The following is a 24,975-nucleotide window of genomic DNA, read 5'->3' as shown; positions in this document are numbered from 1 at the left end:
TATTTTCAATAATATCTCAAATTCGATCTTTGTGCTCTAAGCTATCAGCTTTAAAAACTTTGAACCTCTAAAAATTTTTAATTTAACTCATGCTAATTTATATTATCATAAAAACTGTGTAAAATTTAAGTGAATGTAGTTTTCAATATCAAACTTGATTTAATTTCGTTGAATAAAAACCTCAAATTTAAAAATCACATAATGGCAACCATAAACAGCAGTGAATGGATTACTACCACAAAATCACACGCGAGAAAGAACAAAAAAAAAAAATCAATAAATTTAAGTTAACAATATTTTTTTTTTTTTGCTTCAAAACTGACATTTGCATAATAGTTTTAACTGCCGCACCGTTCAGCTGATCAGTCTTATTCGAATTGTTGGCGCGAGCGGATGACAGCGGCATTTATTGGCGGAGTGTCTCACGATTATATTTATTTTTTTTTTTTCTTACTAACGATTTTTTTCATTCTTCCCCGAACTAAAGACGTTGTCTATAAAGTTTATGTCACACTTTTTGTTCACATTGCGCACCAATGTGAGATAAGTGGATGAAAATAAAAGTATAACTAATCGATGAAAAACCGTGTGCGAATGTGCATTATCAAGCATCATCACACAGAGTGCAGTCAGTAGCATTAACAACGTGTGCGACGGCATTGAATTTTCTCAGAAAATAATAAAAAATATAAAACAAATAAAATTATACACGAATAATAAATAAATCGAGTTCGTTGCTCAGCTCTTTTGTTTGAATCAATGTTCGAGTGTTTGATTAGATTTTGTTTGTTTTTGTGATTTGAAGTTATGTTTTTTTTTTAACAAATATACAAAAATGAGATAATATTTGTTTGACAAGTGAAGAAATAATAAACGTGCTCTGGCATAATTTAGTTCCAAAGCGTTTTTTGAGTTTAGAACAAAAATGTTGTGATTTTTATTAAAAGTATAGATTTTATTTGTCTCAATAAAATATGGCGTTAGCTAATTTTTCATTACCTTTTGGTAATGGTCTTGCAGCGCATAATTGGGCGGCAACATTAAGTCCAATTCAACAAGTTCAACGTAATTCAAATACCAACGATTTATTATATGGCCCGGCTGGCCATCAGCAGCAAGATGAATTACCTACAGATTATTACAAAAATAATCCATATTTAGCACCACATGCACAAGAACAGTATCAGTATAATAATAATAATAACAATAATCGACGTAAAGGTGGTCAAACTTATTTGCCACCTATTCCACCAACAAGTCCAGGAGTTCCTACTCGCCAGCAGAGCTATGATCAGCGACAGAAACCACAACAATTTAGCCATCAAAATCAACAAGGAAATTATCAACATTCAATAGGATCTCAACAGCCACAACAACCTTCAACAAGGACCTATGGAGAGAATAATTACTCTCGATTTCCACCAACACAGCCTCAACAAGTGTCACAAGCAGGAGCTGCTGTTCAAGTCACACGTTCACAACAACAACAATATTACACAAGTTCATACAATACTCAAACTCATACTGCATTTGCGGCTGGAACTGCTGATGCTAGTCAGCGGGAAGTTGAAGGAGGTGGATATGGAGTAGCTAATCAACCAAATAATAATGATCAAGATGAAGAGGTTGAGACGGCTAGACCTCCAGTTAATACACCTGCCCCAATTATCCCTGCTTCTGGTTCTGGTGGCGGTGGTGGTAATCCGAATGATCCTTATCCGGAACGTCCACCGGGATTTACTAGAGTTCAGGCGGGACAGGGATCTAGAACGCAAGTGCATGCTGTATTGGATTATGATGTTGAAGAAGGCGAAGAAGATGACTATTACGATGCGGAGGATAATGGATCACCAGTTAGTAAAAGTAAGTTGAAATTTTGATCTCTTTTTTTTTTGTTTGGTTATTAAAGGCAAATAAATAGGTACTATTGCATATTTTGACCATATTTGTGGATCTGGATTTTTGTTTAAATTTTACGTAAATAAGAACAATCAATGAGTAAAAGAATATGGGTACCAAAGCCCAAAAGAATGCCTAAGACTAAACTAATTAAAAGACGACCAGTGAAGGATAGAAAAAGAAAAGTAGAGTATCGCTGGATACAAAAAATTAAAGACCAACCTTTACCCAACGAACAACTAAATATTTTTTTTTATTTGTAATAAGAGTAGGTACTACATACTACATTATATGTATATAAGAAGGGCGTTCGTTATTTAGGTTTTTTTCGGGAATCAAGTTCCTAAGTGGAAAAACTGTTTCTAAATAATAAAAAAAATTCCCTAATTTTTTCAGATTTTTATTTTGACGCTAGATGGCGCCCCAAGAAAGTTATCTTTAAATTAAAATTGAAACAACTTAAGAAATGTTTTTATTTTTGTCGGACTTCAGCTTTTGTATCATTTTATCACTTTAATTTCCAACAGTGAGATAGCACAGTAGTAGTGACCCAAGAGTTGTAGGTTCGATCCCCAGCGACTGCCAATTTTTTTCTTTTTTTTAATAAATTGATGCTTTTTTTCAAAGTTGAAACAACTTTGATTTAAAAATGTTTTATAACGGCAAACCACTTTAAACTCACGGTGTTCTACTTTGATTTTAAAATTTTCATCTTCAACGCAAAATCATTCCGAAAACTAGTTGAATCAAAGTGGTTTTCGTTGATTTTAAGTTGTTTTTTCCCTCAGTGTAAATGTAAACATTTTTGAAGATGTTCTATTCTATATTAAACACCCTTTTCAAATAGGGTTTTATTTTATTTTTCATGCTACTCATATGCTTGTTTTAATAAAACATGCTTGGTTTAATAAACCCAAAAAAGGCATGCATGTCCTGACTAAACCCCTAGTCCTAGAAAAATGGTTTATACCTGTTTGAAAAGGGTGTTTAATATAGAATAGAACCTCATCATTTTTACATTTAGGCTATATCTAAAAAAATGGCCTAATAAGTCAACATATACTCATTTCAAATGACAAAAAATTAGGGGATTTTTTTTTTATTTAGAAACAGTTTTTCCATTTAGGAACTTGATTCTAAAATAATCATTTTTATCAAAAAAACAAAACCGACTTCCATGATTCAAAACGGGGTTTTATGGTTTTTTTTAATAGTTCCTATGGCTTTCACTGAACGAAATTAAAATGGGACCACACTGCAGCCACTAGCTTTCCAATACAAAAAGAATTATTAAAATTGATTGACCTTGTCCAAAGTTATGCGGTAGCAAACATAAAAAAAACAAAAAAAAAAAAAAAAAAATACAGACGAATTGAGTACCTCCTCCTTTTTGGAAGTCGGTAAATAACGAACGCCCTAAGGAGGAGGTGTGTACCCTCCCATAAAACATATTTAATATATTTTTAATTTCTGACGTTCAACCGTACAAGTAAGCCGATATCAACGAATTTTTGTATAAAAAATCCATTACCTAGCCGTAACTTAAGTTGAAAAAAAAGCAAATTATTCTTTTTCGTTGATTCTGCCAACATTTTAAATATTGAGTTGACAGCAGAAAATCATTTTTTTAACTGTGAGGAAAACCAAATTTTGTATGTCTCTACCTTTACTACAGCCCAAACTACTATAATGATTTAGTTAAAACTTGGTAGTTATGTATTTTGAAGGATTCCCAAGAGGAACTAAAATTAACGGCATTTGCCGTTCCTAAATAAAAAATATTGTTTTTCTCAACAACGGCTTTCATGATTTTAATCAAAAAAGTTTTACTTTGTTTTTTTTTTTTTGTTAACAATTATTATTAATCTTTTTTTATATATTTTTTTTTAGTGAAATTAAATACAAATTTTTTAATTATTGATGCTTTAAATATTTAAGCATTTTAAGCAACTTTTACAAAAAAAAAGAAAGTTCGTGCGACATATTTGTGCGCTTTAAAATAGGTTTTCGAGGTAGGATTATTTTAAAAGAATTTTGTCGTTTGGTTTGAGTTATAAATGACCATTATGACATAATCCCAAACAAATAAGCAATCAATAACTATATACCAATGATATTCCAAATTTTCGGACTTGCTTGTCCAATATAATGAATTCACCATTTCGAATCAAAAATGCATTAAAATGCATATGGGCTCAGCTCTTTATCGTCGATAAGTCCAAATCATAGAAATAGAAATTAATTAATTGGTTGATTCATATTTACTTAAAGTCCCATTAGACAGATTTTGCAATTTAAACATTTTCGTCTGAATTGTACAATTTCCCACTTTAACGGTTCGGCAACTTCCCAAATTTTCCCAATATGTAACTGAAACTTAAAACTTTGGAACTAGGAATTTGGTTAACCCTCTGTAGACACACCTCTTTTTTGCGAATTTGTTTTATACTTTTTCATGGCGCTAGAACTTTTTTCGGTCTCACTATTTTATGGAGAATCATGTATGAAATTGACATAGAATTTTCCGAGGAATTCGAATAATGTATTCACATTTCCAAAAAAAATGTATTTTCACCCTTATAAAGACACTTTTCTGTGACCACTTTTCATTTTTGTCCTGCCAAATTTGCACCCGTGTGCCGACAGAGGGTTAATGGAGAATTAATAAATTTGTTCAATCTTATTACAAAAAAAAAAAAATTTTGCCTACAAATTATAATTTCCTAATATTTCTTATCAATTCAACAAATTGAAATCATGTTGACTTAATGATATATAATATTAATAACAGATCGACGATAATAACAGACATTAAACAATCTACATTTAACATGACTCTTAAATACAATTTTTGATCTTTCTTGCGTCTGATCTACATGCATCGTCTAAGATCTAAGTCATAGTAAGAGCATAATTTACTCGACTCCAATTGCAGCAGCGGCAAGTTGCAAATTTCTGAAAACTCGTTGTCGATATTTAATTTGACAATCTGAATATCGAATAAAAATACTTTATTTGCATCTGACATTTACTCGAAAATTAAATTGATTTTAATATGTCTTCTGCTAAATACTTTTGCTGCTGCTGTTGTTGCTACTACTTCTAAGCTCATGGCAACATAAACCACTTTAATTGTGGAATTTTTAGAATGTGAATTGGATTGGCAATGATATCACATATATAGCCACATATGAATTTAAAAAATAAAGTAACAGGTATATAACTCATTAATAGATTCCAATCGAATGAAGTTGCTATAAAAAAGTTTTTTTTGATTAATTGAAATCAATTGAGTTGAAAAATCGATTTTCTGCTGCTGCTGGGCGGGTTCTTTAATGGTTCTTAGCATAAAGATTAGTTTTGTTTAGTCGAGTTGGTAGTAGTTCAAGTGTATGTAAGTCATACGCAATTATTGGAATTAAAACTGACATATATGGAAAATTATTTCAAGAATTTTATCGGCAATATAATAAAATTGCCGCACATAAATAATGATGTGTGAGAGGAGGACAATAATTTCATAACTTGTCATGATCATTGTAATTAATTTTGATTGAATAAAGAATATAATATTTCTATTGAAAATTATTATAACTTGAGGTCAAAAATTCTTATTTGTTAAATGAGTCATCCAGTTCTTTCACTTATATTTTTATTTGGTGCAAAAATGGCAATATAACTTTTTTACTTGCGATATAGGTACTATAGGGCAAGTTTAGGATTCGTAAAAAAAATCGAACTCGAGATAACAATTTTACATGACATTACGATGATGGAGAATGCCAAAAAAGTGGGTCCGGAAATTCTGTCTGTCTGTCTGTGTGTCTGTCTCTATCTGGAGCTACAGCGTAAACGAGTGAAGTGATTTTCTTCAAACTTGGTAGTTAGCAGTTTTTGGTGATTCCCTAGAGGGGAAATTGAAATTTTTTTTTTATGACCAAAACTAACGGTACCTGCCATATAACGGAAATAGAAAAGTTAATTTTTTTCAAAAACGGCTCTAACGATTTTGATTAAAATTTTTGTGTGTATTTGTATATTTTTTGTACCGTTATTAACGGTACCTGTCATAGAACGGTTTTTTTCGTTTCTGAATATCTCGTACAACATTAACCCGATTTAAATAAAAATTTTTATACAAAAGTGTGTAAGTAAAGACAATTTTAAAATTTTAGAAAATTTTCAAAAAACGCATTTTTGGTTTTTTAAAAAATATTTCAAAATTTTTTTTTGAAAAATCAATTTTTTGAAAACGGATCAATGAAAAATTTTGAAATTTAGTTTTTATGTGTAAATTAATTATTTCTTCAAAATGGCATACCAACTTTTTTTTAAAAAAATGTTAAAAAATTTTATATATAAAAAATTATTTTTTTAAAAAACGGCTCCTACAATTTTCTAAAAATTTTTTCTAAAAATACCTTTTTATACAAGAAATAAAATGGCATATTTGTTTTTCTTTTTAAGATAATTTAAAACGGAGTTTAATTAATTATAAAAACAGATTTAATTTTTTTATAGTACTTATGAAATTTCTTCAAAATATCAAATTTTAAATTTCTTGAATAAAAAGCTTTAACATTATAGTTACTTTAAGCATAAGAGCAAGTACGTGCGACCCCAGTCGTGCAATTTATTTTTAAATAACCCCATATTTTGGGGTTATATTTAATTTTTATAAATTCTTCCTTATTTCGTGACCTTTCTGTAGCCGACGAAAAAGAACAAAATATTTTAATTTTTATATTTCGAGTTCTTGCTAAACCTTGATGTTCACTTTCAGTTTAAAAAACGTTAAGGATTATTTGTGTTTAAATTTTATAATTTCTTAAATTCTTAAGAATTCCATAAATGTAATATGTTTATTAACTCAACGTTCTGATGATCAAGGGGCACGGTAGTGCCCAGCCAAGTTCTCTAGCAACTTTGGCACTACACCCTTATTTACAGGAAACAACTCAGGCCATTTTCGACTCCCCTCTAACTTCCACACCAAAGATGCTAGAAATTTCAAACTCGCTACATTTATTGAGCATGTCAAAACCAAACTCCTCTTCCCACTTTCAACTATCGTAGAAACTTGAAATTTTACACGGTGATGGGACTTGTGGTGTATACATAGGGAAAAATCGAAAATTTGAGATTTTCAATTCAGAGGGCGTGGCATCCGCCCATTTCGGCTGAGTTTTCATCAAATATTATAGAGCACTTCTGATTATCGTAGAATCTTGAAATTTGGTAGAATGGTAGAGCTGGTAGTTTATACAAAGAAAAAAATTTAAAATTTGAGAATTTTAGCCAGGGGGCGTGGCAACCGCCCATTTTCACTGAATTTTCATCAAATATAGAGATTTTCAATTCTACAGCCATACCTTGCAAAAAGTAGTGAAATCACAACAAAAACATTACTGTTAAAAAAGGAGCCAAGTTCTACTATGTTGAAATTATGCTGGCACAAAAAGGACTGAGATGTAAAAGTGTACCAAGTTCTAAAGTTTAGGTTCAAATTCGTTTCAATAAAATGTTGATTGTTTACTTGGCAATTTTTGAAATAACTTTAAAAATCGGTAATTAAAAGAAAAATTGTCAAGAGAACAATAAAAATTTTAAGGATACGAATTTGAACTAAAACTTTAGAACTTGGCTCCTTTTTTAACAGTAATGTTTTTGTTGTGATCAATATTACTTAAAATATTAATAAAAATGAGTAATGTAAATGCACTCACGACCAAAACATGGAAATTGAAATAAAGGTATTTCATAATTTCTTTTAAAGGTTTACTCTCAAATACTATAAGATCATAGGAAATCAAATTTACAATTGCAATTGAATGCTAATCGCATTTAAATATAATTTAATTGTGTTGACATTTAAAAACTCCTAAAATGTCTTTTAATTGTCGTGTAACCTTTAATATTATGTAAAAGGTAAAAGCATGGTGACTGCAAATGGGCTATTGTTATTGAGTTTTTGTTTTAACTTTTATGAAGATGATCCCACATTATCTAAGAAGTCAAAGTAAAATAAGTTCGAATAAACAAAGGAGTGAAAAGAATAGGGTATCTATACCATTCCTTTTTATGTACAAAGTGTTTTAACTTTACGTGCAAGATTAATGAAATAGATATTAAATAAAAGGCATGATTGTGTTGCATGTATTGGATGGAATTATAGTAGTAGTGAAGATTTTGAAAAAAAAAAAAAATAAAGTCTGATTATAACCGTTAAGTGTATTAAAAACGGTCACTGCATCCTTGTATAACTGCCACATACAACTTAATCTTGAGTGCTCTTAGCAAACAAGTATGAACTCCTTTTTATGAAGATCATTAGAACAGTATCGAATAAATTACACCGGCACACAAAATAAAAAAAGTGTCATGTACCAGGAACCAGACCTATCTTTCTATATGTTTTTGGGCACGCTGAATCCGAATTTCAAGTCTGTTTGGCCCGGTCACCCTCCAGTTTTGAGCTGTGACTGCATTTTGTTTGGGTTTTTATGACTTTTTTTTGGAGTTTTTTGCATTTTTCTCAAAACTGAGGGGTGTTCGGGCAAAACGGACTTGAAATTCGAATTCAGCGGGTCCAAAAACATATAGAAAAATAGGTCTGGTTCCTGGAAATGGAACACCAAAAAAAAAGTTGTATGTACCAGGAACAAGACCCATCTTTCTATATGTTTTTGAACCCGCTGAATCCGAATTTCATGGAATTATCCTGTAATAAAATTTGCTTATGCAAGTGTATGCAATTATTCATAACACCGGCACATAAAAAAAAAGAAGTGTCATGTACCAGGAACCAGACCTATCTTTCTATATGTTTTTAGGCACGCTGAATCCGAATTTCAAGTCCGTTTTGCCCGTTCACCCTCTAGTTTTCAGAAAAATGTAAAAAAGACCCCAACAAAGTCAAAAAAACTTCCTTTTTTTGAGTTTTTTGCATTTTACTCAAAACTGTAGGGTGGCCGGGCAAAACGGACTTGAAATTCGGATTCAGCGTGCCTAAAAACATATAGAAAGATAGGTCTGATTCCTGGTACATGACACTTTTTTTATTTTATGTGCCGGTGTTATGAATAATTGCATACACATGCATAAGCAAATTTTATTACAGGATAATTCCATGAGAGCTTATAGGCATATTTTGACATGTTTTTCGCCCTTATTTATTTACCTATTCAGTAAATTAAGTATTTTAATACATTAACACTTAGTACCTATATTAACTTGATTTATTGTTTTTAATAATAAAATTATTCTTACTATTGTGCTATCCAAGAATATTTTGAAATAAGATGTAACGGGTGTGACTTTCTAACGTCACACTAATCTAAACATCAAGAAAACGGGACATGTTTCTATGTTTCGCCATTTCGCTTCTTGGACAAACAAAATGCCTTCTCAATTTCTTTAAATACTTATTATCAAGGCTTAAGCTTCGACCACTTATACATGTAAAGATCCAACTTGTGTTTATAAGATTCATATGCTGTAATATTTTAATAATCCTTGAAATCCTTTAAAATCTTTCATAAGTAAAATGGAATCTCTCTGATTTTTCGCATTCTCGAAAAAAATAAAATTCACGACTGGGGTCGCACGTACTTGCTCTTGTAAGTTCAAAGTATCTTTATCTTAAATATTTATTGAAATTTTAAGATTTTGTTTAGTGTCGAGAAAAAAATAAAAAAAAAAGTCGAGATTTAAAAAATAAAATTAAAAAATTTGTTTTTTTCAAAAATGTTTATTTTTTTATTTTTTTTTACATTTTACACTTCAAAATGATGTCTGTAAATTTTGGATAAAATAGACTTATAGATATGAACAAAAAAAATATATCGATTTTCGAAAAACGGCAATGCCATATTTCTGTTCTCGTTAGAGCCGTTTTCGAGAAAATTGCAATACCTCGAAAACGTTATAAGGGAGATATGCGTTAAAAGGGAGATATTAAAAAAATAAAAAAAAACGGGTCTAGGGAATTTCGTAAAAATCATCTGTACCAAGTTTCAAGAAATCCATCCATCCGTTTAGGCCCTAGCTCGATGTACAGATGGACGCACAGGCGCACGGACCGACGGCATGACGAAAACCACTTTTTTGATCTTCTCCATCATCGTAACATTGGTTTTGATTAAAACCTCAAATTTTTTTTTCTACACGAAACCAATACTTGCCCTTTAGAGCAAGTAAAAACAAATTTATAAAAGCGTATGAAAAATTGATAATAACTCAATTTGTGCGGTATTGATCATCATTATTTTGATTTCTTGATGTATCTTTTTCTTCATTTCATCGTTTCTAAATAAAACTCTATTAACTTAATTTCGAAATACTAGCAGGGTCTCGTTTTAAATAATTCAAAGACACCCTCCATTAAAAGCAAAAATTAAAACCAACTGTTATAACTTATTTGGTAAGCTTATAGTTCAATGAGATCACTTTTCAAAGTCCCACCTACAACAATAGATTCAACAACTGCATTTATGAAACTCACTTAAAATCGACACCCAAAAATAAAAAAAATTGGAAATTCTGAAGGCCCAAAATATACACTACAAAACCACGTGCTTCGTCATCTTCCTCTCATATTCCATCAACATTTTGCTAGATTAATTTATTTACCAGTTTTGTTTGTAAAAAAATATATCTCTTCTCAAACATATCGCACTTTGGGACTAATAACCGCCTTGCAAGGTCATTCGACAAAAAGTTGACAAGGTCGATTACTAAACTAGGTCATCCTCAGCATCACCAGATACAGAAGATGAAACCTCAAAACATGGTAGATATGGCATAGCGCGTATAGCGTCGATGATCTCTAACATCTGGCTTTGTGTAGGTTTTATTTGTTTCTTTATTTATCTTAACAATTTGAAACCGTGATAGCCGTGAGAATTACTTGTTTATTCAATCAATTTGTTGTTGTTGTTGTTTGTTTTTATTAATTTCGGTACCATTTTGGACGTTTATTTTCTTGCAGAGATGTTTATTGGTTTCTTTCTTCTTCTTCTGTTTTAAGTTTTAATAAAAAAAAAGTCAAAGAAGTTTTCGATCATCAGCATCACTCTGGTTACGGCCTTGAAAGTGATTCATGTATCCAAAACTGGCCATAGAGTTATGATGCGTAAATGATGAGATGTCTATGAACCGCACAGCTATGTATGATCACGCGCCGGCCCGGCCGCAGGCGTGTTTTCTTGCGAAAATCAATTAACCACAACAACAACAACGGAAAAAAAACTCACTTAAAGAAATAAGTGAGACACCTTTTGTTGAGTAAAAAAAGGTTAATTTTTCAAAAGTTAAATAATTACAAGAAATTCCTATAGATTTGGAAACTTTAATGGCTTATTAATTTTTGCAAATTTCACAATTTCTATAGGAAGTAAATATTTTTTTGTTCATCTCTTTTTTTTTTGCGGAAGTAGCTAAAAAAAAACGAACGTATTTTGGCAAAAAAAAAAAAAAATCAGCAATTAAAACCTCTACATGGAAGAAGTGGGTTAATTTATTCTAAAACAACTTTTTATGGTTAAAATCTAAGTTAAAATATGCAAAACTATGCGGATACTGGTGTATTTTTGGACTCTGCTGTTTGACTAGAGGAATGTTTGTTTGAATATTTTTGGATGATTTTAATTGAACCGGCGCGACGTCTCGTCGGAGAGAATTTGCTTCAAAAAACTTTAAATAATTTTTTCTTGGAAATTGTTTCTCCTGTCGGCATTTTTTTTTTTTTATTGAATTGTTATTAAAAGGGTATTCACCCAATTGCGTCAATAAGGAAGTAATTAAAATGTGTGTAAAATAATATGTAAGTTGTTTCTTGTCATAATTCTCATTATATGCTCTTATCAATTAATGTTTTCTGAAAAACTTAAAAATTATGATATCTACATTCATAAGGGAGATTGAAAAATGTTCCTAAGTTTCTTTCACCGATTCATCGAAAAGGTCTTCGCTCGAAATAAAGCCGGGTTCTAAATAAGAAATGAGACCAACTGATAGAAAACAAGATTTTTGACTTGGCTTGGCAAAAAAATTATTTTTTTTGAAAATTCAATAATAAAAAAAAATTTCAAAAAAATTATTTTTTTTGAAAATTCAATAATAAAATATAAAGAATAATAAAGGGCAAAGAAAAAAAATGTTCTATAGTAACTCTCTATCTACGGCTGATATTACTTTTGTTTTGTACGATTTGTATTTTTGGGACTTATGTCCCACTCAAATGGGATATAGTACATATGACACAACATTATTGTTTAAATATTTTCTAGAAGAGATGTCACATTAGACCCAAAATTCTTTTGCGGAATTTAAGTCCCCTCCATTCATCTAGACATGTTGGATCTTATGTCCCACATATACTAAATTAATATGTTAACATATTATTTAAACGCGTAAGTATTGGTATAGGTACCAAACTGAGTTCAGAGGTTTTTTCAATTTGTGACTGGAAGTCAAATTATATTTATGGAGTAACATCAAATTGCAAATAAATAAAATGCACGACTGGGTCGCACGAACTTGCTCTTAGAGTTAAAGTTGCTTACATTAAAAAAAAAAATAAAATTCGTTTAAAAAAAATAAATAAAATAAAATCTGAAATTAAATTTCCCTCCAAAACAAGTATGCAGTTTTGATTGATATAATGATATATACTAAGATGCATTTTTAGAAAAAAAAATTTTCAAAATTGTTAGAGCCGTTTTTAAAAAAAAACTAATTCTTTATAAATAATTTTTTGGAAAAAAAGTTTTAAAATAAAATTGGTATGCCATTTTGTAGAAATCACTAATCACCAAATTTCAAAAAAATTCAATGTCCCATTTTCGAAAATTTGATTTTTACAAAAAAATTTCAAAATTTTTTTAAAAATCCAAAAAATTAGTTTTTTGGAAATTTTATTTTTGGTTTATATTAAAATTATATAAATGCTTCTTCACAAAAAGTTTAGTTGAAATCACATAAGCAGTTTCGGAGATAATCGGATTTGAAAAAAACAGTTCTATGGCAGGTACCCATAATAATGATTTTCAAAAAAAATTTTTGAAGTTATACTTCTTATGGGAGGGTGGGTATGAAAATTTACTTTTTGACAAGAATGTCAAAGGGATTATGACGCGATCACCCTGGGTAGCAGGGCTGTCGTTTCACCTTTAGAGTACGCAGTACTTTAGTATTTAAAAATGCAGTACGCCGCAGTACGGCAAACATAAAACACACAACACGTAGCAAGTTACATGTTTCATGTGGGAAGTTGCATGTGGCAAGTTGTATGTGGCAAGTTGCGTGTGGCAAGTTGCATGTGGCAAGTTACATGTGGCAAGTTGCCAGGGTTGCAAAAAGCTAACATTTCAGCTCAGCTCACAGCTCAGCTCAAATTTGAGCTAGGTACCATAGCTTAGCTCATTTGAGCTGAGCTGAAAGTGAGCTGAGCTGAAAGTGAGCGCCCCAACTTCCAACGCCTATATCTCGGAATTTTGAAAAAAATGAAAAAAATTTGTTTGATGCCAAAAGGTAGCGGGGACTCTAACCTACATTTGGGTACAACTTCCATCCCTGTAGGTACACGCGTTCTCAAACCAGGAGAACTTAAAGGTAAAAAAAAAGTTAAGCCCGATTCTGAAAAAATAGGCATGATGTGGCGGTTTAACATGCAAGGCGATTTTTTAAAAATCTGACAATGTGCAAAGCGTAGGCCCATGACACAAGCTATCATTTGGCATCACTCCCAAAAATTGCTCTCAAGCGGCTTAGCTTCCAGGAGCGTTCAAAGATTCGGGGATTTTTCGAAAAAAAAATTTACCCCAACTTTCAAACACGATTTTCTCGGAACTTTGAAAAAAATCGAAAAACCGGCTTATACCACTTTCGGGTAGCTGAGAATATAAGCTTTCATATGGCATCACTCCCCTGTCTCTAGATCAGAGCCTTCCAACGCCTATATCGCGGAATTTTGAAGAAAATGAAAATAAAATTTTTGATGCCAAAAGGTAGCGGGGACTCTAACCTACATTTGGGTATAACTCCCATCCCTGTAGGCCCACGCGTTCTCAAACCGGGAGAACTTAAAAGTAAAAAAACAATAGACACGATTCTGAAAAAAAAGGCATGATGTGGCGGTTTAACATGGAAGGCGATTTTTTAAAAATCTGATAATGTGCAAAGCGTAGGCCCATGACACAAGCTATCATTTGGCTTCACTCCCAAAAATTGCTCTCAAGCGGTTTAGCTTCCAGGAGCGTTCAAAGATTCGGGGATTTTTCGAAAAAAAAATTTACCCCAACTTTCAAACGCGATTTTATCGGAATTTTGAAAAAAGTCGTAAAACCGGATTGTACCTGATTTTTTTTTATGATTAAAAAAGAAATATTTTACTAAAAAAATAGAAATATATTTACTATTAACCCTAGAAAGATAATCTACGTCTGTAAGACGTATGGCGTGTAAAGAACTGTTTTATCTAATTCAATTCAAATTTCTGGGTTTTTGTTAAATTGATTTGATTTATTATATCATTTCTTTAAAATAATCTAAGTAATGAGTTAAATAAATATGACAAAAAGTGTTAACATAAGACCAAAAATCTTTTTTAGAATCATACGTCTCTGAGACTTATATTATGATTATCTTTCTAGGGTTAAAAAAACCAAGAGAAAGATCACGAAAAATTGTTTTATTTATAAAAATATCCATGTGTTAAAATAATTCCATTAATAACTAGAACCAAACATCTTGAGCTATGGTGTTTTATAAAAGTTCAAAATATCTTCATATTTCATTATACTTTCCAAATAAAAATCAATGTATCCTCTCACCCATCACAGCTCAGCTCAGCTCACTTTACTTTAGCTCACCCAACAGCTCAGCTCAACCATCAGCTCAGCTGACTTTCAGCTCAGCTCAAATGAGCTGAGCTATGGTACATAGCTCAAAAGTCAGCTAGCTCAAAATTTGAGCTGAGCTGTGAGCTGAGCTCAGCTCACTTTTGAGCTTTGTAGCAACCCTGCAAATTCCATATTGCTACTACTAGTGCTGAAGCACACACAATTCTCATAAAATAACCATATCGCACATTTTATGCTCAATTCATTTAGTTTCGTTAAGCGTATACCGTACGTTCTGAACCGCACAACATGTGTAAATTTCACAGAATAAATTGAAAACTACATGGACGCAAGGAGGACGAAAGAATTAATTTATTGTTCACTTGATAAAAATGTAAAAAAACGATGTGTGGATTAATTAATTTAATAATAGAAATTAAAAATATCAAATGAAATTCATTTACATATACTGAATGAGAAGTGTAACTTCAGTCGCGTGTACATATGTACACACACTCTTTTTTTTCATTGAAAGATAGACCTTAGTTTAAAACAAAAATTTAAATTTTTTAAACAAAATCGTTAGAGCCGTTTTCGAGATATTACAATTTTACTAAAATCGGTATATGACAAGTACCGTTATTTTTTGGTAAAAAAAAAATTAATTCCAAAAACACCTCTAGAGAGTCGCAAATAACGCTACATATCAAGTTTGACATTAATCGGTCCATCCGTTTAGGCTGTAGCTCCTTATACAGACAGACTGACAGACAGACGGACTTCCGGGACCCACATTTTTGGCATTGTCTACCATCGTAATGTCATGGAAAAATGTTATCTCAAATTTTTTTTCTGTACGAATGCATAACTGGGAGACGGACAGAATCCCGAAATCCAAAATCCAGAAAGACCAAAATCCAGAAAACCCTAAATCCCGAAAACCCCAAATCCCGAAAACCCAAAATCCCGAAAACCCAAAATCCCGAAAACCCAGAATCCCGTAAACCCAACATCCCGAAAACCCAGAATCCCGAAAACCAAAATCCCGAAAACCCAAAATCCAGAGAGGCCAAAATCCCGAAAAAAAAACAGAAAAAATAAAAAACTCTTCAAAACTGTGTTTTACTGAAATTTTAACTGAAACATAAAATTAAAACCAATTAAAAACAATTTAAACATGCAATTATTATAAGTTAAATATTAAAACTAATAATTCTTTTGATTTTAGTTCAACGATTTTCCAACTTAACTCAATCATTACAAAGCATTGCTGAAATCACAATAAGAACTTGAAATCATGTAAAAAAGAGATATTAACGGAATCATAAACTTATATTGTTTTTTACGTAATAACACCTTAATTTCACACTTAGGAAGGATTGTTTTCGAAACCGAAATCCCGAAAAATTTGATGAAATGAAAAATTTGCGCAAATTTTTCATTTTATATTAATTTTCAGGATTTCGGGATCCCATTCGGGATTTTGGGTTTTCGGGATTCTGGGTTTTCGGGATTTTGGGTTTTCGGGATTTTCGGTTTTCGGGATTCTGGGTTTTCGGGATTTTGGGTTTTCGGGATTTTGGGTTTTCGGGATTTTGGGTTTTCGGGATTTAGGGTTTTCGGGATTTTGGGTTTTTGGGATTTCGGTTTTCGGGATTTTGTCTCCAATCCTGCATAACTATAGTACCTATATCGCAAGTAAAAACGTGCGATGTAATGTCACACCTGATAATTTAGTTTTAAGAAAGGGATTTTTAAAAAGGTAGAGTTTAGTTGAAAAACTGTTGACATTCGTGCCTATCTGGTGACCTAATGTTCTAAGGTAGCTGCTCACCCATCTTCGCTGCTCCGCTTAAGCAAACTATTCGAGCTAATTTGTCGCTCCACTTGGTAAGTCACCAGGCAGGCATAAATGTCCCTCCACCGATGAAGGGGGTTGCAGGAGGCAGCACACCTTCACTATAAGCTTTTCACTTTTACACGTGCGTCTTAATCTTTTAAACGTTTTCAACTTCACTTAATTTATTTTTTACTAAAATTATGGAGCAATATCTAATCTTCTTACAAAAAATTATGGGCTTCTCTTTCCCACTTGAGTAGGTCACAAATCCATAATGAAATTGTGTTATGTCCCACTGGCATAAAACATAAGCACTCTATCATCAATGTCCTGTAGACCTTTGTCACTGCGTCGATATAAATTTGTTTATAATTTTTAAAACAATTGGGCTCAGCTTCAAACTCTTTTTACGCAACTAAGAAAAATGTACATCAATTTTTGCAAATTTCTTATAGAAACGCAGCGTTTTATGTCTACGGGACATAAGGCCATAACGATCTTATTTGCCAATTCACTCAAAATGCAACATTTCTTGCCTGACTATTTAGCAACATTTAGGTACGATGGTAAAATTATTATCAGATTGTCTTTTATTGTGCACCGCAAAATAAAATAACAATTTCAATAAAATATCTTAACAAATCAATCATAAGCAATAAAAAAAAAATAAAAAACAAAACAAAACAGACACAAGAAAATGTTTTTATTTACATAAGTAATTCTTCTGATGGCGCACCGCAAAGAGAGTATAGTGAGATTCAATGAATTGAGTAGTAAGTTGTCTTGTTTGCCTACACGTCTAGATGCGATGTTGTGGATGATGACGATGTTATTGTTGATGATGATTATGATGATGACTTTTGTGTCGGCTTCTGTCAGCCTACATTTATGTCGACACGACATAGACTACTGTTACTACACTCGTATATATGGTGCCGGTCGGTATTGTTCAACACCGACTGACTACACGACAGTATGCATTTTAATAAACTTCAAAAAGTGTACGACGAGTATAATCCTGACAATATTGTCGGTAAACGCCACAAGCTGTCGTCAAAATGCCATAAGAGGAGGAAGTTTTTTTTATTCTATTCATTCGTAGATATAGTTATTCATCAAACATTGCACAAGACCCCATAAAAAGGCGGACAGCTGAGTTGAGAGTCGTGCTTAATTGCATCAAAAAAAATTATAAGATTGAATGAATGATTTTTTGGAATCGTCATGTATGAAGGTTGTATCTAAAGCAACAAAGGTACCATCACATTTTAGTACTTTTTTGGCTTTTTAATAGAGAACAAAAGTTAATGCAATGCATTGTGCAATATTAGTATTCATGAAAAATACATAATTTTTTGATAATCAAAACAAAAAATTTAAGATTTTTGTTGCAAGTTCATAATTTTCAACTTTATGGGTTTTCCTTTTTAACGCAAAAGATTTCCGAGATATTTGTCACTTTAAAAAGAAAAATTGCATGTTTGTTCCATTATAACTCCTAAAATACTAACCTTAATTTGACAATCAGGGTATCGTTGCAAGCGTCTTGATTGTCCAAGAGAGCGTAGAGCGTCTTTATTAGCTAGTGGTTGTACATTAGGGTGTGTCAAAATGCTAAAGTATGGAATTTCCAAATGTCTTCTTCTTCTTCCTTTTTCTCGGCGCTGTTATGATCTCGATGTCGAGGGGATCATAACTATCCCACGTAACTGCTTCACACTAGTGATCCGCCTGTGGGGTTCGCCGGGTTGACCTCAGAAATCGGCGGCAAGCCTCCCGGTTTTGTATTGTTCCATTTCTAAGGCCAACTGAATGCTGGTGGTTTTGCATTTGCTTGTACCAGGAGTTTTTAGGCCTACCTTTCTTTCTATTTCTATGGAATTTCCAAATGTAATAGCTTTTAAAAGTTACATTACTTGTCAAAAATAAATGCTGCGTTTACAATTTTCATTTTAATTAATATCTTTGGCTAACTCAAAATATAGGAAGAAATCAAAGAAATTTGAATTTTTAGAGATTTTTGAAATAAATGTTATAATAAATGCGCCGTTTTAATACAAAAACAAATATATTAAATATATATCTGTATAAGAAAAAACTTTTAAGCTTATATAGTATGTTGGAATTGAACAATTAGTAAAGAAGCTGCGAAATAATATGCGAAGGAAAAAATAAATTTTTTCATATAAAATCGTTTTTTTCCTAACAACTTGAACCGATTTGAGCGAGCCAAAGACGAATGATATTATGAATTTTTTATACATATTATTAAACCTTTGACCCTAATAAAACTTTTGACCACTATCACATTGCTAAATTAGAGTACTTTTTTTCGGCCATACAAAAGTGACACACCCTATTGTACATAGGTTGCGTAGCGTCTTTTTTTTGTTATAGTTCGCTCAAGAGGAAGACTTTATGAAATCAAAATTCTCTTTAAATGAACAGCGGCCCTTTACAATATTTTAAAATTAACATAATTTGACCAACAAAATAAGTTCAAAAACTAAAACCAAGTTGGTTCATGAATATTGCATCCAAAGGACCCTTATAAAAGAAGTTTATATAGCTTATAACAAGCGGACATGTAAAACGCTTTTGACGATACCTCAGTTGTGAAGTTATGATAAGCGGTTAAGAAGTTATGAGGGAACATATACCCACCTCGGCTAAATAATTACAATAAATAACACAATTTTTAGCTACACCATTTAAATTCACAACATCATTTCCCTGACTATCAGTATTATTCTATAACAAAACCAAAAAAGTCCTTTTTTGGGTGCAAAGCACATCTTTACTGCGCAAGTACTCAGTATGATGCAACAACTGATGCACGTGCAACAAGTACAGATAATCACCAAAAAAACAAAAAAAAAAAAACTGCAATTTTTGTTGGTTTTGATATCTGGTGCACGTCGAATTGTGTTAAATTTTAATAACGAAAAGGGTGAAAGTGTGTGCATTTTGCATAATCACGCATCACGAACTCATTAAAATGGATTATAGACATATTAAAGGAGGAGTTGTTGTTTTTTTTGGGGCATTTTAATTGTGTCAAGCTTTCACTTTTTTTTCGGATTGTGTAAAAACTGTTGAACTAGTTTTGAATCTAAAGTATTTATGTGTACTTGAATGTTAAAATTTATTTGCACTTTTTTTTGAACTGATTTCTTTTGTTTTTATTCATTTTTCAGATGGAGATAAAAAAGGAATGCCAACAGTTACACCAATACAAGGACCAATATTTTTAAAAAACGGTTCAGTACCGGTAGTGCCATTATTTTCTTATCCTACTGTTAATAATGGAAGTTTCGTTCAAATTCCGGTAAGTTTTTCTAATATTATTGTTTCTAAGTGTATTTTTACAATGTATTCGAAGAATGATAGGAATTTCTAGGGCTAGTAATTTCACCACCTGTCGTTGTCGACTTTTTTTTATTTAATTTGATTGACATATGAAAAGGATTGGCAGATTCTTTCTTGACATTGACATGTTGTCAAACACTTAACTTCTCCAATTGAAGAATATTTCTGTGACAGTTTTGTAAATACAACATTGTGAGTTTTCAAGGCAGAAATGGGTTGAAGAATTCCATGAATATTAAGTAAATGATGAAGAATTATTAACTGTTGAGGGAAGTATAGGGTTAAGGGTAGGGTAGGTATATTGATTGTAAGAAAAGCTGGAATGCTTGTTTTGGTTGCGATGATCGTAATATAATTAATTTACGAGCATCATTTCTTTCGATGAGAGTTTTCCTATCTATGACAGCTTGTTGGGTGGTTTGCACCGTTAGGTATACTCAACTTTCATTGAGATGTTATCTCTGTTTATTTTAGAAAAAGTCAAAATGCAAAAAGTTCTCAGATTAAAAATAAAAGAGAAAACAGCTTAACAAATTTTTAGATCGACGAATTTCTAAATGGAGTACAAGCGCAGTAAATATTATCACTTTACAGCTTCACAGATTGAGAATGCAGCTATTGTTCAGATTGGGAGTTTGTTACTTATTAAAATCTTGTATATCGGAATGCATCCATATTAATTTTTTAAATGTGATGTCCGAGGTCAAGAGGTATAACTACACACTTAAAAAGTATTTATTTCAGACTTCCTATATACAAATTTGATAAATGTAGGAAGTGTAAAAAAAAATTCATTATCATAATGGCCATTTTTTTATAAATATTTTTTTTTTTGGTAAAAATATTTTAAAATAAATTTTGTACCATTTTGTAGCAATTGTTAATCAACCCCTAAAAGCAAAATAGCCCCGTTTTCAAAAATTAGGTTTTTAATTTATTTTTTTATCAAAAATAAATGTTTAACAATATTTTTTTATTGGTATTAAGTATGTATATATAAATGCTTCTGAGTAAGAAAAATCGTTGAAATTAAATAAGTCGTTTGCAAAAAAATGGCAACGGAGTTACGAATAACAGAGTTATGCGCGACAGAGTTACGGCCGTCAAAGTTACGCGGAACCGAAGTTACGAAAACTAGAGTTACGAATTCTAAAGTCATGTTAAGCTATGACATGTGATTTTTGGGTTGGCAACAATTTCGAGGAACGATATGGAATTATGGAAACATAAATAAGAGAATATCGATTCTCATTAGTTATTTTAATAGATTTTAACGAAAATGGGTGTGGTTTAATCTTTTTATGCAAAAAACAACCCCATTCCTTGTTTATTTATTTGACACATAATAAGTTAAAAATCAAACAAAAACCCCACCTAATAAAAAGAATTCTAATATACCTATATATTGGCCATATGGGCAGGTCTTTTGTGTCATATTTATGTACCTGCCCAACTATCAGAATTTTATGTTTTTTTTTTGGTTCGTTAGAAGATTGTCACCCCAATTGCTATTGTCAACTATAGTTGATGTATATTAAAATTTAATAATTGAGTTTAAAAAGACAACGAATTTCAGTATTTATCATCAATTAATACCTGACAATTGCAGTAAGGATGACCTATCCAATCAAAATTTTACAAGATTAAATAACACCCATTTTCGCTTTACTCATTTAGTTCTGACCAATAAGAAAAATGTTAATCTCTTGTTTGTATTTCCATAATTCCATATCGTTCCTCGCAATTGTTGCCAACCCAAAATTCACATGTCATAGCTTAACATGACTTTAGAATTCGTAACTCTAGTTTTTCGTAACTTCGGTTTTGCGTAACTTTGACGCTCGTAACTCTGTCGCCCGTAACTCTGGTATTCGTAACTTCGTCGGTTTCCCGTTTGCAAAATATTCACTATTTTTGAAAAATGCATAACTAGATACAAAATCCAACTATCGCAAGTAAAAGTATTCAATTCAAATGTTCGCATTAAATAATTTGTCGAACATTTTACAATTTTGACATTAGCCTTAATATAGGTATTATATGTAGGTATGTAGTTGAAATAGATAATGAAAAGAATATGAGTCAATATTTTAAGTAATACGACGAATGTTGTGTACAAAATTTTTAATGCACATAATTTGCATTTAATTTTTAATGCAATTTTTTTTATTGCAGAAAATATTATATTTTAATTTGTATTTGGCAAATGTTAAAAAAATTTCTCGCACACTAGCAAAAACTAATTATATAGTTTTTAACCATTGCTTAGAATCAAATCATACGTTTTCAATTTTTTCTATGCTTTAAAAATATTGTGAGGCCAAATTAGATTGCAATACATGGTACATATGCACTCGAATTTCACATTTGTTGAACATTTTAATCCACCGAATAGATCTAGATATCCTCATAGATAGATATATCCGCATCCTTGTGTTGGGTCGAATAACATCCTTGCCTATGCACATTCCATCTAAAACAGCATAGGAAGTTGTTTCGCACATCCAAACTGTCATGATTTGTAAGTTGCTTTTTCTGAATGCCTGGTGCTGGATGTGAATTCCCCAAAAATAACTAGTTCACTGAAAACCAAAAAGGACCCATCAGACATCCGGGCCAAATACAAAACAAAAAGTTTTAGGTGTTCCTCTTTCAAAAATTTGTGTGGTGTACTTACCCCACACAGTTGGATCTAAAAGGATTCGTTGGTCCTTGATTCATTTGAAAATGCCATACCTACATAACAAAGTTGTTGTAAGTAAAATTAATAGCAACGGTTTGTTTTGGAAATAACGTCTGCCTATGGCTTAAAATATATGATGGAAATAGGTCAGGAGTGGATTTTGTTCGTATTGTTAATAATAGACAGTGTATTTCCAACCCCTTTAGTCTTAAACAATACCATATTTGCCCTTTATGATGAAATGTCGAGTTGGAATGATTCATAGTCGAATAAATTAATCTTTATTCATACGATGTTGACCATTTTTAAATGTTTTAGGTTTTTTTTTGTCAAAAAATAAAACAAAAATATCGTCATTGAAATCTAGACGCCATAGTGATTGACAGCCCTCTCTCAACCCATCCGAAGGAAATGAATAAATCTCGCCAATACATAAACCATTTTTAAAAATTCTCAACACGTTTACTTAATTCGCTTTATAGCAAACTATCTCATCTGAATACACAAAATGTCATGGATACAATACTCAGCGGAAATACCCTTTTTTAAAAGCCGCGTGTCACCAAAAGTCTAAAAAAAAACACAAAATAAAACAATTTAAATGAGTGCAATCAATTTCTTCAGAGTTGCATCAATCTTAGTCATCCATTCAAGGGTAACCACGTGGGGTGCTGTTGTTCTTTTTTTTTTCTGTTAAGACAAACGTACATCGTAAATTTAAGAAAACAAAAAAAAAAAACATAAACCTTTAAGCCACAGGGTTGACATTCAAAAGTTGATTTCAAAATGTTACCCAACATGACTTCTTACAAATTGTTATGGTGGTGTCATACAAGCCAAAGCAACAGAGAGCACAAACAATAAACAATGTGTTGTCTGCGTGAAGTCATATTCTTGTTCGCTGTCACTAGAAATTTGTTTTTGTTTTTAAAAAGACTCTGCGTTTGGGTGACACTTTACTCGAATATATGGCTAATGGCAATTGTTTTATGCATTGACATTTAGCTAAAGAAAAAAATATTGCCAATTGCGAAATTGTAAGTCTTTAATTTGGGACTCTTTAACCAATGTATTGGACCTCAAAGATGGAGTGTACTTGTAACTTAAGGTTATTGATTTTTTTTTAATGTTTGCAACTTTTTTTTTTATTATTTTTGTATAGGTTTTTACAAACGAAGAACTTAAGAGAAGAAACCATAATGCAAATGAATAAAAGAACAGACATTTAACATGAACTAGGTATATTAATATATATTGTGAAAAGAGTGAGTTCCAAACTTTTGCCTAACTGTGGGTGGGGTGTATTTTTCCAGAGCAAGAACACAAACTAGTGTAGCGATTAGCTTTTGATGATTCGTTGAACTTTTTCAGCCATATTTATAAAAGAATTTTAAAGGTTGTTTAACGTTAAACAACTTCTAAATAGCTTTTAAGTACAAAATGTGTATTTATAAAGAATTTACACATTTAAGAAACGTTGCTTAACGATTGCTTAACTTAAACGACATTCACTGCGTTTAGAGCTTGCTTAGAGCCATTTTAAGATTGATTTGACCACATATGAATTATTACTAAGATCGTGAGCTCAGTATCATGTTATTAATTTATCTAGGGTGTGGGGTGATGACTTCATTTTGGTTTGAAATGAAATTATTCCCTAAAAGGAGCTTGAATTTTAAATTCAAATCAAAGAATTAAAGAATGTTAAAAATAAATAAAATGGTTAGTACAAATGAAAAAAATCAATGCTGTCTGGCTTTGCTCTGTGCATTTTATTAAGGAATCCGACGAAAGCAAACTCATCGTCAACGACCTAATCCTTTTTTTTTTGCGCAGTCAAGGCTAAGAATTTTTTTTTTACAAAAATACATACCCTCAAATTGTCAAAACCACGTGATGTTTCTAAAATGTAATAGTATTTTGTACTAGATTAGTCAATTCCCCTTCATTTTTTGACACAACTATCGTTTAGTTAATCATCTGTGGAAATTCGATTATAAATACAAATTTAAGCAACTTTGCTTAAAGGCGAATTAAATATTTAAGCAAGCTTAACGAAACAACCTTTGAGAACCAGTTTAAGCTAATCTAATAAATACCGCTGTTTGTTTTTAAACCAAAATTAACAGTACCTGAAGACTTGCAAAATTTAAAAAAAAAACTTATTTTTGATGTTAAAAAAAATCAATTATTTCTTTAAAAAATCGTTTTTTTTTTTTAAGAGGACCATGTAAGATACATATTGTTACCTAAAAAATGTTTATCTTTGAAAATTGGAAAAAATGTTTTTGGACGAAAAAATATTGAAAGAAAGGGGAATGTCAAAAAAAAAAACCTGCTGG

At 31.4% G+C, this 24,975-nt stretch overlaps 1 protein-coding gene across 1 annotated transcript in view; it reads left to right on the top strand.

The window, feature by feature from the left end:
- Positions 1–381: 381 nt before the first annotated feature.
- LOC129905754 (protein spaetzle 3) overlaps positions 382–24,975 on the top strand; it is a 41,798-nt gene continuing 17,204 nt past the window's right edge. The window contains exons 1-2 of the mRNA XM_055981314.1: positions 382–1,863; positions 19,779–19,909. Coding sequence (XP_055837289.1) covers positions 975–1,863; positions 19,779–19,909 — 1,020 coding nt within the window. The 5' untranslated portion in view covers positions 382–974. The remainder of the gene's footprint in view (positions 1,864–19,778; positions 19,910–24,975) is intronic.

Source organism: Episyrphus balteatus, chromosome 1 (assembly GCF_945859705.1).
Source record: "Episyrphus balteatus chromosome 1, idEpiBalt1.1, whole genome shotgun sequence".
Lineage (NCBI taxonomy): Eukaryota > Metazoa > Arthropoda > Insecta > Diptera > Syrphidae > Episyrphus > Episyrphus balteatus.
The sequence above is the reverse complement of the archived record's forward strand: the minus strand, read 5'-3'. Positions and strand labels throughout refer to the sequence as shown.